An 18,967-nucleotide genomic window follows, 5' to 3' on the forward strand; every position below is an offset into this window, starting at 1 on the left:
GAAAGCAGAGGACAAACACAGCCAGTGGAGACACCCGCACCAGAACGCGCAAACGCTTTTAACCCTGCAAGCTAGCCTTGAGATGGCATCCAAAAAATCAAGATATTCAGTCATTTAAATATTTGGATCACAGAAAACGGTTTTCTGGCCATTATTAGTTATGATCCTATAAGCAAAGATTTTCTTTATGTTAAAAAAAAAAGCAACCACATGAGCTTATGTGCTGGAACGGATGGCGACGGTTCCCTAGTGTTGTTCATCATCACATTCCGTAAGCTCTTCTATCGCTTCTTCTTGAGAGTCTCTACATTTCCTTTCCCAGCACTTCCCAGGCAAAACCCCATGCCCTATTCATTCATTCACCGAAGGACACCAAGCAGCTTCAAGGACGCGGGCACGATGCTAGGTGCTCTGTGTGATGCCCAGAAAATCTCTCTTAGAACATTCCTGCCTCCTTTCTTTCTTTCTTTTCCCTAATAGATAGTGGTAATCATTTCTGACGGCTAGCTGTCTATAATTGGCACTCTGTTAATCATGTCTTCTGTCAAATGGTGACATATCCAAAATACATTAAAGACATCGATCAATTTATATACTGATTTCTTTCCCAAGTGAGAAAATAACTAGTTATTCAAATGATGATATGAATTACAAATGCATTTATGCTTTCATCAAAACCATGACGCAAGTTCTTCAGGGGAAGCTCAAAATTTTCACAAATCTACAAATCCTTGAAGACCATACCACTAATGGATATCATGGGAAAGAAAAATTCAGTATGTCTTTAGATTGTCAATACCCATGAATATAGCACAGGAAGGAGCATGTTTATGATGGCGGTGGAGAAAATAGCTCCAATGGACCCCTGTGTGTATGTGATATAACTTCCATGGGACGAGAATGACTTCTCTAAGTCACGTATGGACACCACCTTCACTTATACCCAACTTTTGGCATTTACATGGTGAAGCAGAGGTCTTAAAATCTAACATGAGGAAGAGAAAATGAAGAATACCTCTGCTTCATTCTGCTACAGCTCTTCTGTCACGGGGGTGTATCAGAACTCACGTACAGAAATAAACAAAGCTCACTGCTCACCTTGGTAGACTTCCAGCTAATTCTGTGGTTGTCTCTCTGGAAGAAAAAGACGATAAGCATGATTAGCCTATTTTGACAAATTATAAATATGTGTTTAATAAAGCCATAATCTAATGTGCCAAGGCATTCCAGTATCATATGGGTGCAGAGGATACTGTATTTGCAGTTGTTTAGAAACTTAAAATCAACACATCACGTTTCCAATTAATCCCCCTAAGCGTTTCAGTGGTTACTTTCCAAGGAAATTCTACACACATGCAAAATATCTGCCTCTGCTTTCTGGTGGCTGAGCTTAACTGATTTTAAAACATCCAACTTTAAAATGTACAACATATAGAAGGAGAATAAGAGGGAAAAGAATCCCAAACCGAGTTTTGGATGTTTTCCATTTGAACAAAGCACCTGTTTCTCTTTCTGAGAATCATTTAGGAACGAATTTCTTTGACGGTGTGTCTTTGTACTGCTCTCTGTCACCTTAGGTTTATGAAGTAACATGTCCAGCACAGAATCCAGTTCTTTTAGCAGCAGATTACTGGGTAGCTCAGTGGTAAAGAATCTGCCTACAATGCAGGAGACCCAGCTTCAATCCCTGGGTTGGGAAGATCCCCTGGAGAAGGAAACAGCAACCCACTTCAGTATTCTTGCCTGGAGAATCCCATGGACAGAGGAGCCCGACAGGCTACGGTCCATGGGATCACAAGAGTCAGACACGGCTTAGCCACTAAACCACCACCACCACTGTTTTTCATTTCTTTGTTATAATGTCTTACCAGGTCAAAGGATGAATCACAGATGCTATGACAATTAAAATGGCATAAATGACAAGTCACTGATGGAAGTTCTGTAGCACATGAGTAAGAACGACCAGAGACACAGTTCAGAGCTAACCTGTTCCGATTACACATCTCATCTTTTGATTACAGATGTGTTCCTGGAAGAAATGGGTGCAAGGAGAAGGAGGAGATGGAGGCTTACTGCTGAGATATTCTAAAAGCAGAAGTGGGCTTAACTTGAGACAGAGGGATGCAAAATATAATTCTTAGAACAGTGGTGCATAGTCTTCATGTCATATAATCCCTTTAAGACTCTCATAAGAAGAGATAGTATATACAAATGCAATGGAATACTACTCAGCCATAAAAAGAATGAATATGTCATTTGCAGCAACATGGATACAACCAGAGATTATCATATTAAGTGGCTAAATTGGACAGAGAAAGACAAATACTATATGATGGAGTCAAATACTTATAAATGGAGTCTAAAATATGACACAAGTGAACTTATTTATCTCCAAAACAGAAACAAACTCAAAGACATAGAAAAAAGCTTATGATTACCAAAGGGGAAGGGGTAAGGAGTGATAAATTAGGAGTTTGGGATTAGCAGGCACAGACTACTCTGCATAAAATAGATGAACAACAAGGTCCTACTGTATAGCACAGGGAACTATACTCAATATCTTGTAATACACTATAATAGAAAAGAAAAGAGACTCTCATTGAAGATATAAACACCTGGGGTGGGAGGTGGGAGGGAGGTTCAAGGTGGGGGGACAAGTGTATCCCTATGGCTGATTCATGTTGATGTATGGCAGAAACCAACACAACATTGTAAAGCACTTATCCTCCAATTAAATATAAATTTAGAAAAGATACAAACACCTTATGCAGAAAAAAATAATGATATACACATGACATGCCCATATTTACAAAACATGGTGTAAAATTATAATGCTTCATGGACCTCAGAAAGCCAATATGTCAATCCTGAGTTAAGAATCTCACCTTGAAACTTGCATTGTCTTTATATACTCATTTTAATCCAAATAGAGGGCTTCCTCCTAGTTTCTAGAACTCCTTCCCACCTATTGTCTGTGACAGCATCCAGGCACTTTAGGGACAGGCTGGTTCCCATAGTGCCATGCTGCTTTAAAAATATAAGTGATTATAATTTCGGCTCCTATAGAAATGCTCTTTCCCAAATAACCACACACTATTAAAGCTTTGGCCTTCATTGCTATAGAAATTGGCTTTCGAGAGAATGCTCCACTCCTTCAACAAAACCGCAGTTGAAAGCCTTGTCCACTACATTGTTGAAGGCCTCATATGTATTCATCTCATTTAAGAATTTCATGCCTGCCTGAGAAATTTTTCTTTCAAAACAGAATCTGAAATTGTGGACACCAACCCCTTCCTCCCCTAGCTAAGAAGCACCCTTCTTCAGTCTTCCTTTATAACATGGTATCACAATAGAAGTATCTTTTAAATTCTATTTTTTTACTTATCATTTCATTACTTGAGACCAAAAGATATGAACACTCAGTCAATGCTCATTAAATTTGTAAGGAAGGAATTAATGAACTTTTCTGACCTACTTGTTGACCTTAAGGGTTAATTTTATATTTAGAACTTGATCAGAGTAATAGCAGCACCCCAGGGTAAAGGTACAATTCCCTTTCCTTTTTTTGCTCCAAGACGATACATGTTTTAATATAATAAGTCCCCCTGTGTGTGCTCAGTCACTCACTTGTGTCCAACTCTTTGCGACCCCAAGGACTGTCACGTAGCCTGCCAGGCTCCTCTGCCCATGGGATTTCTCAGCAAAAATACTGGAGCGGGTTGTCATTTCCTTCTCCAGGAAGTCCCAGCGGTATCTAATATAACTACATTGGGTCTATATTACCATAAATCCATTTAAACCACAGTAGCGGTACTTCTCAATCTGGGCACTATCAGGACATTTCGGGCCAAATGATCCTTCCTTGTGAGGGACTGTCCTGTACTTTGCAGATGTTCAGCAACATCCCTGGCCCCTAGCCACTGGGTGCCCATGGTATTCCCCCTCCGAGACTGTGACCATCAAAATGTCTCCAAATGTCCCCTGGGGTCAGAACCACTGCAGCCGAGCAGCAGAATCCAAATATCTGCAGCTGACCTCTGTTTCAAAACCTTCCTGGATTAACCAACAATCTCCATTCTCTTGGAAGAACATGGTGCCTGAGCCCTCTCAGGAGGGCCTGTTTCACTTTGCACCATCACATAAGTTTGCACGCTTACCAAGAGTACACTGTGTTTGTTCCCCACCTGTTTATGTTAGTGGGACTCATTTTAATCTCTAACTAAACATGCTGTAAGGGCTTCCTAGGTGGCGCAGTGGTAAAGAATCTGTCTGCCAGTGCGAGAGGCGCAAGAGACCTGGGTTCGATCCCTAGGTCAGGAAGATCCCCTGGAGTGGGAAATGGCACTCCCGCTGTAGTATTCTTGCCCAGAAAATTCCATGGACAGTGGACCCTGGCGGGATACAGTCCATGGGGTTGCAAAGAATCGGGCATGACAGAGTAACTGGGCACACACAAACATGATGACAAGTACTGAAAAGCTCTTGTTTCTAGGAAAACTGAGCTGGGTTCTTTGGAAAGATTAAAAATGACAAGCAGCTTATCAATGAAAAAATGTTGCCTTCCCTCTCACTTAAGAAAGGATGCTGCAGCCACCAAGCCACCACATTACAGCTGCTCTGACAGAACTTAGGAAACAAACAGGATGCCTACCATCCAGCAGTCAGCTGCTGCAGTCACCTCCATCAGTGTGCCCAGGGGAGACTCACGATGAGGAAGGACGGGCACTGGCCACAGATAGCCGGGGTGCACGTCAAAGGAATGATTTCAGTGAGCCCAGACTCCTGCATCTTTCCAAACATAGAGAAGAACTGAATTCCTTAACTTGAGATATCTGGTTTTCTTTAATAGGAACCTTTCAATGTTTTGACTACCTGGTCTTTGTTGCAAAAACTCTGATTTATCCTGGCTTCTCTATGGAGCAGTTCCTCAGAGCTATCTGAGAGGCTGCATCCTGGGCTTAAGTCTTCAGTTTCATCTGCCAAATGCAACATAATTCTCAACTTTTAGGCTGTACATTTTTTTTTTCAGTCAACAAGCTTAAGAAAAATTGATAGTAAGTTAGGTCTAGGGGCAAGACAACTATAAATACTGCGGAGAAAAAAGACATGGTTGTCACAAGTTTCTCCAAGTTCTTATTCCTCTTAAGCAAACTAGAAATTCCTAGATGGTGAATTATAGGTGTGATTTACGCACAAAAGACAATGCAGAATTCCGTTCAGTACATCCACAGACTCAAGGTGTTTGCCTTGCCTTTACAGCAAAAGACAAATGCTAGAGAAAAGTTATGCTTTCCACACAGTACTAGCAGGGGAAAATTTATCTTTTATATAGCCATGTACTCACATTAGAATTACAGACGTTACTTCATAAGAAATGTAATTTTGGGTGAACATAAATGAATGGGTGAACACAGTTTAATTTATGTTACTGACAAAACCTGATGATTCCTCTGGAGCATGTAGTTCCATGATTAAAAAAAAAAACAAAAACAAAAACAAAAAAACAGAAAGAACCACTGTATCTGATGGCAGAATGTGGCAAGGACTCACCAACCAATGGCCATTTTTTGAGATCATCAGAACACCAGAGCTTTTAAAATAATAATTTGTTCACTTTTATTCTTTCTTTATTTCTAACAAATCATCTGAATCATTCACATTTCATGAATTTATATCTTTTGTAAAGAAACCCTTGAGGAAAATAAATGAAGCAGCATATGCTAAGCATCTTTTATATAAATTTCCTTCATAACCCAATTGAGAGAACCTAAAGAAGATGCCATATGGAAAAATTTTAGGGCAGTCAAGCTCCTCTTATGACACCCTAATGGTAGACACATGTTAACACACATTTGTCCAAGTCCATAGGATGTACAATACTGAGCCCTAATGCAAACTATGGGCTCTGGTTTCAACGTAGGTCCATTAGTTGTAACGAGTGCACCACTGTGGTGAGGGATGTTGATAGTGGATGGGGCTATGCGTGAGGAGGGGTTGGGGGCGTAAGAAACATCTCTGTATCTTTCCCTCAATTTTGCTATAAGCTTAAAACTGCTCTAAAAAATTAAGCTTTTTGAAAATAAGATGCCATAAGGATGACGCTTTTTCAATAAACTTATATAGATCACAATGTCCATTAATAACACTCCTTTCTAAGCATAAATCATCTTCATCAGTAATGTTTATTCAACGAGCATATTCACTGAGCACTGAGGCTATGTTCAGCACAAACTGTGCTGGGTGCTTTCAGTGGCACCAAGAAGAAATAAATCCTGATCCTTCTTTCCAAGTGTTTACACTCCAGTAAAGAACATTATGTAAAGTATTAAGTGGTGAATAGTTTTGAGTTTTGCACTAGTGAAAGCTCCTCTAAGTCAAAGATCGCTTCTTGTTCAAGGTTTTGGATACTCAGTGCCTGGCACCTACCAGACACTCAATAAATGTGCATGCAAGAGAACCATCAGACATTGTCTGCTGACAGGTAATTCCAGTCTCTTAATTTTCTAAAATGTCCATTTTAGTTATAGCAATATTTAGAGTTTAATTGCACTAATTTTCTTTCCTTAGTTGTCATGATCAAGATAATCTGATTTCAAGAAGAGAGTGGAAAGCTAAAAACTGAACGAAAACAAAGATGAAAAAGATGACAAAGTGAAGTCATATGTTCTGAGGAACAGAGTTGTCCTAGGGGCTAAGAAATAGACCAAAATGATGGAGGGCGTTCACTTCTGATAGGTTGATATCCTTGGGCGATTCTTTCTGCCTCATGGGGTTGCTAAGTCCCAGAATGGAATAATAATGCTGCCCTTTGATCTAGAGTTGCTGGATCAATCATCAATGTGAACAAACAGGAAAGCTCTCTGCAAATTTGAAGTTGGGCTATAAATTCCATTTTACCAAAGAGGGGAAAAAATAAACCAGAAGAGACAAGTATTTTCAAAAGCAGACAAAGTGTCTCATGTGTATTTTACAGTTTTTGTAGATTACTTAGCAATTCTTAAAAATGATTTTAATTTTAAACATGTAGAACATTTGCCAGGGTGCACAGAGTGATGCCAGCTCTTCTTAGCTGTTTGAAATAGCGGTCTTCCTCATCCTCTCCTATCCCATCCCATTCTTGAACTATGCAAACAGTTCTTTTTTTAGGACGTGTTGAAGCAAGAGCTATCTATTTCTGTGTGGCTTGCCAGCTTCCAAAATTAGCTGACAACTATAAAACAGAGGACATGAGAACCCCCCTGTTAATTGTGTGTCAGCATGATAAATATTTTTAAGATTTGGACTGTTTCTCTCCATTGGCACCTCTGATTCTTCCAAAAGTACAAAGACTAAAAAAAAATGTTAAAATACCTTTTATTTTTATTGCTTGGCCCTGTAAATGATTTAATGTTCTGGTCATAAGAGGTAAGGGTAAAAGTATTACATAAACTAGATTTTATTCTTTTCCTTGTCTGTGTTTTTTTTTTTTTTTTTTTGGTCACCCAGTGCTTAGGGCAAACTGTGGGCCTTTAAAGCTGGATATATTTCCAAATAATACGTAGATAAAAAAGATTAGCTTCAAGGCATCATTACAAATTCATATATCAATTTAGAACAGTTCAGTTTTTTTCCTACATGGTGAACCTCAAGTCTGGGAAATCTAAAACACCTTAGAGATTAAAGTGTCTTCTCTGATAAAGTCAAAGACACTTCTCCTTCCACTCATCCCAACATCTTTCTTTCTGATAAATTCTCTGAATTTATAATCTCTTTATTTTGGCCCTTCATTTCTTCTCTATCACTTTATCCTTCCTCAATTTTTACTCCCATAATTAAAATGTGTGTGTGCTGGTGTGTACGTGTGTGTATAAATGCAAGCAATTACTCTTACATGGTGAAACCTACACACATACACACACCACACACTCACACAGCATAACTCACATTAACTGGGCTCTTATTTAATACCAGCCACTATTCTAGGCCATTTACATGCATTCACTCACTTAACTTATCTAAAAGCCTCATGATGTTGTTACTATGATTCCAACTACAATAGAGATGAGGAAAATGAGACAGAAAAATGTTAAATAGCTTCCTAAGGCCAAACAGCTAGTGATGGACAGAGGCACTCTGGCCCCAAAGCCCATGCTTGTGATCACTATGCTCCCTTGCTTGCTCTCAGCATCTACCAGATCTGATGTATACATATTCTACATCCACTCATTTATTCTGGGTTCTGTGCTAGAACAGAGAACAACCACAAAACATGGCCCTGTTGTTGGAAACTGTACAATCTAGAAGCGGGAGACAGACAAAAAACAAATAAGCAAACGGATATTTATGACCACCTTACGAAGGCTTCACCGATGGCTCGGTGGATAAAGAATCTGCCTGCAATGCCGGAAACACAGAGGAGTAGTGGGTTCAATCCCTGAGCCGGGAAGATCCCCTAGAGTTGGAAATGGCAACCCACTCCAGTATTCTTGCCCAGAAAATCCCACGGACAGAGGAAGCTTGCAGGCTACAGTCCGTGAGGTCACAAAGACTCGGCTATGATAGCACACGGCACTACGTAGCATATGTCATGAAGAAGGATGAGGCAAGGTAGGAGATAGTATTCATACATAATAGTAGGAGTCACGGGGGGCTGTTATTTCCATAGGAGGGCTATTTCTATAGAAAGGGGACTGAATATATGAAGGCATGAAATGCAACGACTTCTACTCCCACCTTCATTTCTTATGTCTATTTCTTTCCTTTGCACTATTGCATTTCATCTCTTTTTTTTTTTCCCCCATCAGTTATTCACTGGTACCCAGTGAATGGAGCAGGCAATATGAGGTAACTTAAAGAAATGATCGTCTGGACCTGTACTTTCTAAATACTGATAAACTAAAAGGGGAGATGAGATCCTCAGAGAAACTCACCCAGTCACTTAGAAAACTGCAGGTTTCGACAAGAGACACTTCATATCGCTAAGAGGCCGGCCAGCCTCTCAAGTCCACTCTGGCGTGGAAGTGAATGAGATATCAGCCGGCAGCATCCACAGAAGTGGTCCCGCCTGCAGACCTGCTTCACAAGAGGCATCACTTCACGCTCCTTCTGCCTCGTCTGTGCTCGCAGGGGTTAAACCCACCATGCCTGAGTTTATAGTCCACCAGGTGGAGTCTCTCTTTACATCACTTAGGTATTTAACTCAGGCTGAGGGCAGCCACCAAGGCGAGATGGGACTTCTGCCCACCAAATCCTCAGGAAACAAAGTCATACAGGCGGTTACTGGGAACTAGCATGTGGGAGCGGGCAGACGTAATGTGGGTTGCCAGAAGACTGGCTGCATGAAGATTGACTTAATCTAATCACTGATGTATCCAGCCTCCTTCTGAATTGTCACTGCTGTTTAGTTCATCAGTCGTGTCCAACTCTTTGTGACCCCATGGACTGTAGCCCGCCAGGCTCCTCTGTCCATGGGATTTCCCAGGCAAGAATACTAGAGCGGGTTGCCATTTCCTTCTCCAGGGGATCTTCCAGACCCAGGGACTGAACCCAAGTCTCCTGCATTAGCAGGCAGGTTCTCTACTGTTGAGCCACCATGGAAGCTCTTTCCTTCTGAATCGGCCAGTCTGACTCAGAGTCCTTGCTAAGATTTGCTTGGGCTCCAGATTTCTTCAGATTATTTTAGTACTCTTCCTATATAACAGCCACAAATGCGTGCCTCTGGCTCTGCTCTTGTACTCACGGGCCTTAAGAACAAAATCACCCCAGGTTTCTCTTAATCAAATCTGCCTCAGGTACCATGGCACCCGGACTGTCATCTGTGAGTTGGGCCACTATTCAAACAACACTGCTGCTGTCCCTTCAGTCAGTGGAAGATGGTGTTAAGGGCTTTTGTGTTCTTTTCTTTCAAAAATGTCATCTTGACACTTAGCTCAGGAATGCACTGGAGAGAGAGATGGCTGTCCTGGACTTTGTTGGTGGAATCAACAAATCAACTTTGTTGGTGGAAGAAGGAGAATGACATTTCCACACTCATGGGTTTACCTCTTAATCATTTATGCTCTTTCTGCTCTGTTAATCCAGCACGGTTACATGATATGATCCAGTAAGTACCTGAATCAACCATCCTTCAAACACTCGGCTCCTGCCATGGGGAAGGGTGTTAGCTTACTACACCCTCTAGGTAGTTACTAGGTTACTACAAGACCTCTGCATTTACTTTAATCATTGAGCTGGAAGCTGTACTGCAGTTCACAAGTGAGCTTCATAAGGGAAAATATGCCCCCCCATGTTATTAATTGAAAATAATTTTTTCTTTGATAAGTCAGTTTAAAATGAGGCCCATTGTGCAAAAATAAAAGCCTAATTTTTTTTTTTTCTCTCCTAGCTCCCAGAGACATAATATCACCAGTAAGTCCTCTTAATGAGAGAAAATCATCCCCACTCCTGATAATTTCTGGATCAAAGAGGGATTTGCAAACACCAGCCTGCATTGTAATGTTTGACTAATGGCCTAATCCATCAACTGACGTGTATGGGTATTGAGTTCATTAGCATTTGTCATTAGCATTTACTTATTAATTTGCTCAACAAATATTTCTACAGCTCCTACTGTGTGCTGGTTTCTATGTGCTGAGGATGGAGTGGGAAATGAATACACGTGAACCCCTCCCTCACAAGGCTGACCACCCAGTAGGGGAGTCATCCACCAAGACCAAGGCCCACACACAGGGATGCCCACATGTCAGGAGCAGGGTGAGATTTTATCCATGCCAGAACATGATGAGCCCCTCCTGTGGAAGTTTTTGGAAAACAAATCCAGAGCGACTTCATCAGTGTAACTGCACCAAAGTCCTGCCTGATGAAAAGACTTTAGCAAAAGGAAGGATATTTTGTCTTATAGATGCCACCCTTCCCAAGAATATAAAATACAAAAGCCAGGGACTTCTCTGGCAGTCCAGTGGTTAAGACTCCACACTTCCAATGCAGGGGTGCGGGTTCAATCCCTGGTCAGGGAACTAAGACCCCACATGCTGTGGCCAAAAATAATAAAATGAAACACAAAAGCCACTAGCCAGTCTGAGGTGGATGTGAGAGCTTGCAGGACATTGTGGGCATTCCTGGAACGGGCTCTGGCCTGGGGGAGGGCAGCAGGGGACCAAAGACACAGGGAGGATGGTAGGGGGAGACAAAGGAGGAGGAGGAGGCTTCTGACAGCCACAGCCAAACTCCACGGGGGATGGAGCTGCTTAACGAGAAAGATGGAGAGATGGTTACACCAGCTCTTGAATCCCTGGCTGGAGACCGGCTAGGAGTCCAGCTCCTTCCTCCCCTCTTTACAGATTGGCCCTACAGGCCCTGCCAGGCACCAGGGGCTGTCAGGCTTCAAGGAGCACAAGCTGGAACTCAGGCCTCTTGTCCTTGTTTGTTTCCACCCAACATCCTGAGTGAGGAACAGATGCGCTTCTGTTCAGGGTGCAGAGCGGCCCAAAGGACAGGACCTCAGGTGGCTTTTCTCCGCGCAGACCTGGTGACAACTGGTTGTCAGGAACGGGGCTCATACCAAGGCATTAAATGTTTTTTTTTTATTAATATAATTTAAAATTTTAATTAGAATAAGTTATTTTTTAATGAAAAAAAGACTCCAGAAATTTTGTCAAAGCTTATCCAGCTATGGTGAAAGCTTATAGTAGCCATCCATGGGCACTGAAAAGTAATAAGTGGACATAATAAATGCATAGTAAAATGCCCCTTTCTCTGGAAGCTAAAGAACCCACTTCTTTTCGATTTTCAATCTGCCCTGGTATAGTCCTGGATGAGGAAGTGGATTCCCCATCATTATGCCTCATTTTGCAGACCAGTGAAGTGAGGCTCTGAGAAGTTCAGGGCTTCCCAGGCGGCTCAGCAGTAAAGAATCCACCTGCCAATGCAAAAGACGTGGGTTCAGTCCCTGGGTCTGGAAGGTCCCCTGGAGGAGGAAATGGCAACCCTCTCCAGTATTCTTGCCTGGGAAACACCATGGACAGAGGAGCTCGGGGGACAGCCCATGGAGTTGCAAAGCATCGGACACGACTGAGCACGCATGAGCTGCACTGCTAAGAGGTTCAAGAGTCTGCGACCAAACAGTCAACGCAGGGACTCCTGCCCGGCCCTTCTGACTATAAAGGGCAGGGAGGTCTGGTCAGACGCAGAATTCCATCGGAGTTCTGAACACAAGGGAGGAGTGAGAGGAAAGCTCTCCCATTCACGGGTGCATCCCCGCTTCTTTAATTTACCCGTCTGAAACAACTCTGAGAGCAGAGGGGTGGTTAGGGTGCTCTAGGTGTGCCAGACGTGTTCCCTCACATCTTCCAGGCCACTTCTTGGATCCTGCTGGGTAAATCACATTTGGTATTCATCACTACCTCTGGAAATTCAAATCTGTGTATTCAATCAGTGGGTCATGTCCAGTTCTCTCCTTCAACAATTGCCATAATGTCTTTTCTGTGGTGATGGGGGTTTTGAACCAACCCCAGATGAAATCTCCAACCTTCAACACATTCACAGATGACAATCATATCTCTACAATTGCTAAAAAATAAAATAAAATAAAACCAACAGAAACGAAATCAGTGGTAAAGGAGCTAAATTACAGATAACAGAATATTCAGAATCTGTACCTCATCTCTTGAATGTGGGTGCACTGTCTGTATGCCAGAATTTCTTTAAGCCACTGGTGATATTCAGTGTATTGCAATCGAGTGCAATTACAGTTAGCTATAATTAAGAACAATTACAGCTTTTATTTCTCTACTTGTTCTTTAAAAGCACATTTGTAATAAAACTTTTTTTTTAAAGGTGAAGAATATAATTATATATCCTTATAACGTCTCAAATAATTAGTCTGACTAAAGTTTCTTCTGGAACAATTTTCATTTTAACTGTCAGATCTGCCATTTATAGTCAATGAAACATACTTAAAAAAAAATTCCATCATTAACCTTTTTCACCCCATCTAGCTGTATATGAATTATTGGTACAAATAGAAGGTTTCAGTATTTAAATCTCCAGGGCCTGCTGCAACCTAGAAAACAATTTTCCCTTTTAGTTGTGTATGTATGTATGTCATTTAATTGAAGAAAAAAGAAAATTAGATTTGTAAAGTATGTTTTCCTGCTCAAGATTTTTGGGAAAAAAAATTGCTTGTGTTCGAAAGACTCATTCCCTTGTTCTATATGACAGACCACTGTCTTTTTGTTAATTTATGGCATACTTACGCAGTGCCTAATCTATATAGTGCTTAAACTATGCAATGCCCAAACCAAGACATCCCTGAATTGTGCCAAATCTGTCTCTTGGCTTAGTATGTCATGGAGCACAGGGTCAGTATCAGCCTAATAGAAACAGTGCCTAATTACTATCAGCAAAACGTTACCTTCTCGTAATTCTAGACTCCAACTCATACGCACTTTAGCGCTGGCTCTCCTGCTAGACTGTAAAGTTGCACAGGGTACTGTTCATCTCTATCATCAGCACCCAGAATGGACAGTGGTCCTTGGAAAGTGCTCAATAAATTGAATACGTTGAATCAATGAAGATTCAGTTCCTTCCCGTTGATGCAGGGAATGATTGAACATTAATCACCTGAATGACTTTGATGATAAAAGACAATTAGGTAATACCACTTTGGGAATTAGGGAATATTTTCACCACTTATCTGGTTGAATTAGCTGTCCTGGGAAATAAATTGTTAGGCCAGGTCTGTACACCTGGGAATGACGTGAAGGGAGTTAGAACAGATCGTCTTTTAAGGTCCTCTACAACCTTGAGATTATCCCCAAACTTAGACCAAACATATGGGCAATTAACATAAGCCTAAAATGGGCACGTGCAGTGTGTGAGAATAAATAGATAGTAATCACATCCACAGGATAGACTATTAGTATCAAAGATGCTAATACATTGAGCCACGGCTCTTGTTAAAAATTCGCTCAAGGGACTTCCCTGGTGGGCCAGTGGTTAAGAATCTACTTCGCAATTTAGGGGACCTGGGTTTGATCCCTGGTTGGGGAAGGAAGATCCCACATGCTGGGGAGCAGCTCAGTCCATGTGCTATAACTACTGAGCCCGTGCACCACAACCAGGGAGATGCAACGAAAGACCCCACGTGACATAACTAAGACCCGATACAGTCAAACACACACACACACATTTGAAAAATCCCCTCGGTATTAAAAGCACTGAAATAGACTTACACTGCAGAGTTTATCATTTACTCTATAGCAGCCAGCAACCACATACTTACTGTGGTTTGATCACTTAGCACTTTATAGAAATTCCATCTTCTATTTTCCTCAGGTGTGAGATACTTATATGATGCCCATTTTTCAGATAAGAAAACTGAAGCTCAGAGAAGTCAATCTGAACCCAGGCCTGTCCAACTCTACCATAAATGATTTAAAGAAGAAAACCACACAACACATGGTTAATCATGGTCAAAAGACACCAAAAATAAGATGATAATCCGGGTGGATCTCTATAGAAGTCTAATGGCCAGAGTGAGAGAAAGGAATCTAAGAAAAAAGTTTTTCACTTTCCAGTTTTACTAATAGTAATCTATAAGCTTTTATCTTATTGTTCTGAGACAGAGATACTTTCTGTGGAAGAGGTCTGAACGTACTAGAAGTTTTGAGAGCAGATAAGACATCAAACAGTACTTCTCAGGGTCAGGTTTATGGTTGAAGGTTAAACTACGTGTAGGCAGCACAGCAGGCTTCCCTGGTGACTTAGTGGTGAAGAATCCCCCTGTGAGGCAGAAGACGCAGGAGATGTGGGTTTGATCCCTGGTTGGGGAACAGCCCCTGGAGGAGGGCATGGCAAGTCACTCCAGTATTCTTGCTGGGAGAATCCCATGGACAGAGGAGTCTGGCAGGCTACAGTCCATGGGGTCACAAAGAGTCGGACATGACTGACGTGACTGACCATGCAAGCACACAGGCATCACAGTGCTGTGTGTGACTGAAACCGTCTACATGCCCACAAATAAGGCCACGGAATAAACTTCCATGTCCACATTGTGGAGTGAATATGGAGCCTTTGGAAAGAATGAGTTAGCTGTGTAAGTGCTAAAATGGACAGAACTCCAAGGCATACTGAAGGATAAAAAGAATAAGCTGCAGAATACACTGAGTTTTAATGCGGCTGATGTTGGAGGTGATGGAATTCCAGTTGAGCTATTTCAAATCCTAAAAGATGATGCTGTGAAAGTGCTGCACTCAATATGCCAGCAAATATGGAAAACTCAGCAGTAATCACAGGACTGGAGAAGGTCACTTTTCATTCCAATCCCAAAGAAAGGCAATACCAAAGAATGTTCAAACTACCACACAACTGCACTCATCTCACACACTAGCAAAGTAATGCTCAAAATTCTCCAAGCCAGGCTTCAACTGTATGTGAACTGTGAAATTCCAGATGTTCAAGCTAGATTTAGAAAAGACAAAGGAACCAGAGATCAAATTGCCACACCTGTTGGATCGTTAAAAAAGCAAGAGAATTTCAGAAAAACATCTACTTCTGCTTTATTGAGTACACCAAAGACTTAGACTGTGTGGATCATAACAAACTGGAAAATTCTGAAAGAGATGGGAAGAGCAGAACACCTTACCTGTCTCCTGAGAAATGTGTACGCAGGTCAAGAAGCAACAGTTAGAACCGGACATGGAACAGCAGACTGGTTCCAAATTGGGAAAGGAGTACGTCAAGGCTGTATATTGTCACCCTGCTTATTTAACTTATATGCAGAGTACATCATGCAAAATGCCTGGCTGGATGAAGCACAAGCTGGAATTAAGACTGCAGGGAGAAATATCAATAACCTCAGATATGCAGATGACATCACCCTATGGCAGAAAGCGAAGAAGAACTTAAAAACCTCTTGATGAAAGTGAAAGAGGAGAGTGAAAAACCTGGCTTAAAACTCAACATTCAAAATACTAAGACCACGGCATTCAGTCCCATCACTTCATGGCAAATGGGAAAACAATGGAAACAGTGACAGACTTTATTTTGGGGGGCTCCAAAATCACTGCAGATGGTGACCTGCAGCCATGAAATTAAAAGACACTTGCTCCTTGGAAGAAAAGTTATGACCAACCTAGACAGCATACTAAAAAGCAGAGACATTACTTTATCAACAAAGGTACATCTAGTCAAAGCTATGGTTTTTCCAGTAGTCATGGATGGATATGAGATCTGGACTATGAAGAAAGCTGAGAGCTGAAGAATTGATCCTTTTGAACTGTGGTGTTGAAGAAGACTCTCGAGAGTCCCTTGGACTGCAAGGAGATCCAACCAGTCCATCCTAAAGGGAATCAGTCCTGAATATTCATTGGAAGGACAGATGCTGAAGCTGAAACTCCAACACTTTGGCTAGCTGATGAGAGGAAATGACTCATTGGAAAAGACCCAGATGCTGGCAAAGACTGAAAGTAGAAGGGGATGACAGAGGATGAGACTGTTGGATGGCATCAGCAACTTGATGGACATGAGTTTGAGCAAGCTCCGGGAGTTGGTGATGGACTGGGAAGCCTGGTGTGCTGCAGTCCATGGGTTGCAAACATGATTGAATGACTGAACTGAACTGAACTGATGTTACAAGCAAACGGAGTAAGACATTCCATGGGTCCGCTGGAGGATGGAAAAGCAGAGAAACAGGCTTGGGAGGCTGCAAGGGAGGCAGGTAAGTGTTGGCCTCTGCAGGGAGGGGAGAGTTGGGCATAGAAAAGTTCAGTTCTACACACAAAACATTTTGTTTAAAAGGGTCGTGCAGCCAACTTGAGGCCCTAATGGTGGAGGTTCCTTTTCTGGGCAGTAGTTCTCTGGGGAGCCAGGGTGCAGGGCCCTCCCAGGTGCACAAGCTGATCCATGCATCTCCAGAAAGGTAGCAGGAGGTGGGCACCACCTGTGCCCCAGGTCCCGGGGAGGGCTGCAGGCCAGTCTGGGAGGGGACGTTTGGGTGCGGACTGGTCCGGGGCGTGGACCAGGCTTGTATACACGACCTGCTCCCACTTGCAACACCTGCCTGTCTGAGAGGGGACACTCACCACTCCTGTCACCACCAGGCCAAGTCCAGCCACACCACCACAGAGCCATGCATGGCAGAGGGCGAGCATAGGCCTGGGGAATGTGTCCTGGAGAAGGGCGTCAAAGAACCCAGGTCGCCCCTCGACAGCTGAGCAGAGGGCCTCCTGCTAGGGGCACCAGGAAGGTCCCTGAGGTCCCTGCGAAGCACACAGATGTAGTCAGGGGAGTCCTGTGGATGCTTCACTGCCAGCTTCCAGGGAACCTTGGGATGATGAGGGGGGACACCTAGGACCAGAGGGGTCCATTCACAGAAAGGGTTGCTTTTACAAAAACCTCCTTTCACTCAGTCAGGCTGGCTTAAAGCATGTAGACAGATTCCTGAAGTGCATGCAAAGCCATTTTTATACATATATATTACATTAATTTTATATGTCCTCAGAAAGCTTTCTTATTTAAAAGAGCCCTTTGGGGACTTTGGGTAAAGAATATGATCCATCTCTTGCTTGTTTTACAACTTGTATCTTCCTCAATCAAGCCTGCTTATTGGAATATTTTGTAATGAACAGAATCCTCTGTGGTAAGGGTTAAGTAGAGAGTGAGGAGGTTTTTTCTACTAATAGAAAAACAAGTCCTGGATGATAACTGTGGCCTGGGTTCTATGTGGAGCCCTTCGCTTTTTCAGCTAACATCCTGGGAGGGGAAAGTTTTTAGTTTTTTCTGAGACGGTGGACTGCCGCAACCTTGATGTTCCACAGATATCACAGAGAAGTTGCTAAAAGTTAATGTAACTAGAACGATGCAAACAAGCATCCCAGTGGGACCTGCCTGGTAGCTCATATACCGAGCTAAGACCAATCAAAGCAGGAGACATTGGGCGCTTGAAAGAAATTCTTTCCTTTCCCTCTCCTAGCCTCCCAGATAGCTTCCTAGAGAGCTGAAATTCCCCTTTCTCCCTTCCTCTCTTCCTTCCTTCCTTTCTTCTCCTCCCCTCCTTCTCCTTTAGGAAGAGTCCATCTCTGCTTTACTAAGGTATAATTACATATAATAAACGGAGTATCCTTAAAGTGTAGGATTTGATTAATATTTGGCCAATGTATACACCCATGAAACTATTGCCACAATCAAGATAATGAACATACCATCTACCCCAAGAGTTTCCTTCTGCCTCATTGTAATCCCTTCCTCCCATCTCTCCCTCCATCCCCGAGTAACTGCTGATTTGCCCTGTCACTCTGTATCAGTTTGCATTTCCTAGAATTTTCTATAAATAGAATCATACAGTATTACTTTTTTAGTCTGGCTTCTTTTACTCGCGTAATCACTTTGAGATTCAGACATGTTGTAGCCTGCATCAATAGTTCCTTCTTCCTTATTCCTGAGCACATTCTGAGAATGTGCCATGGTTTGTTTATCCATTCTTTTCTTGATGGACATGTGGGTCATTTCCATCTTTTGACTATTACAGATAAAGCTGCTGTAAACATTCATGTAAATGTCTTTGTATGGACATTGTATGATTTTCTTTCTTTTGGGTAAACATCCAGTAATGGAATGACTCTATCATATGGCAGGTGTATATTTAATCTTTTTTAGGAAACTGCTAAATGGTTTTCTAGGGTGACTGTATCATTTTACATACCTATCAGGAGTGCAGGAGAGTATACGAAAGTTTCATGATTTGGTATGATCCGTCTTCAGTTTTAGCCTAGAAATTCAAACAGGTGTAGAGTGGTAGCTCATTGTAGATTTAATTTGGGGTTCCCTAGAAACTAACAATGTTGATCATCTTTTCATGTACTTATTTGACATCTTTATACTTTCTTTGGAGAAATGCCTGTTCAAATATTTTGTCCAATTAAAAAAATTGTTTTTGGTTTTCATTTTCAGTATTTTTTAAATCAGAGCCACAATTTACAAATTTTTCTCC

At 42.0% G+C, this 18,967-nt stretch overlaps 1 protein-coding gene across 1 annotated transcript in view; it reads right to left on the minus strand.

Moving 5' to 3' along the window:
- Positions 1 to 18,967, minus strand: part of CELF2 (CUGBP Elav-like family member 2) — a 553,836-nt gene that overhangs the window by 420,365 nt on the left and 114,504 nt on the right. The window contains exon 2 of the mRNA XM_040248499.1: positions 1,099 to 1,134. Coding sequence (XP_040104433.1) covers positions 1,099 to 1,134 — 36 coding nt within the window. The remainder of the gene's footprint in view (positions 1 to 1,098; positions 1,135 to 18,967) is intronic.

The sequence above is a fragment of the Oryx dammah genome, unplaced genomic scaffold (assembly GCF_014754425.2).
Source record: "Oryx dammah isolate SB20612 unplaced genomic scaffold, SCBI_Odam_1.1 HiC_scaffold_10, whole genome shotgun sequence".
Taxonomy (NCBI): Eukaryota; Metazoa; Chordata; class Mammalia; order Artiodactyla; family Bovidae; genus Oryx; species Oryx dammah.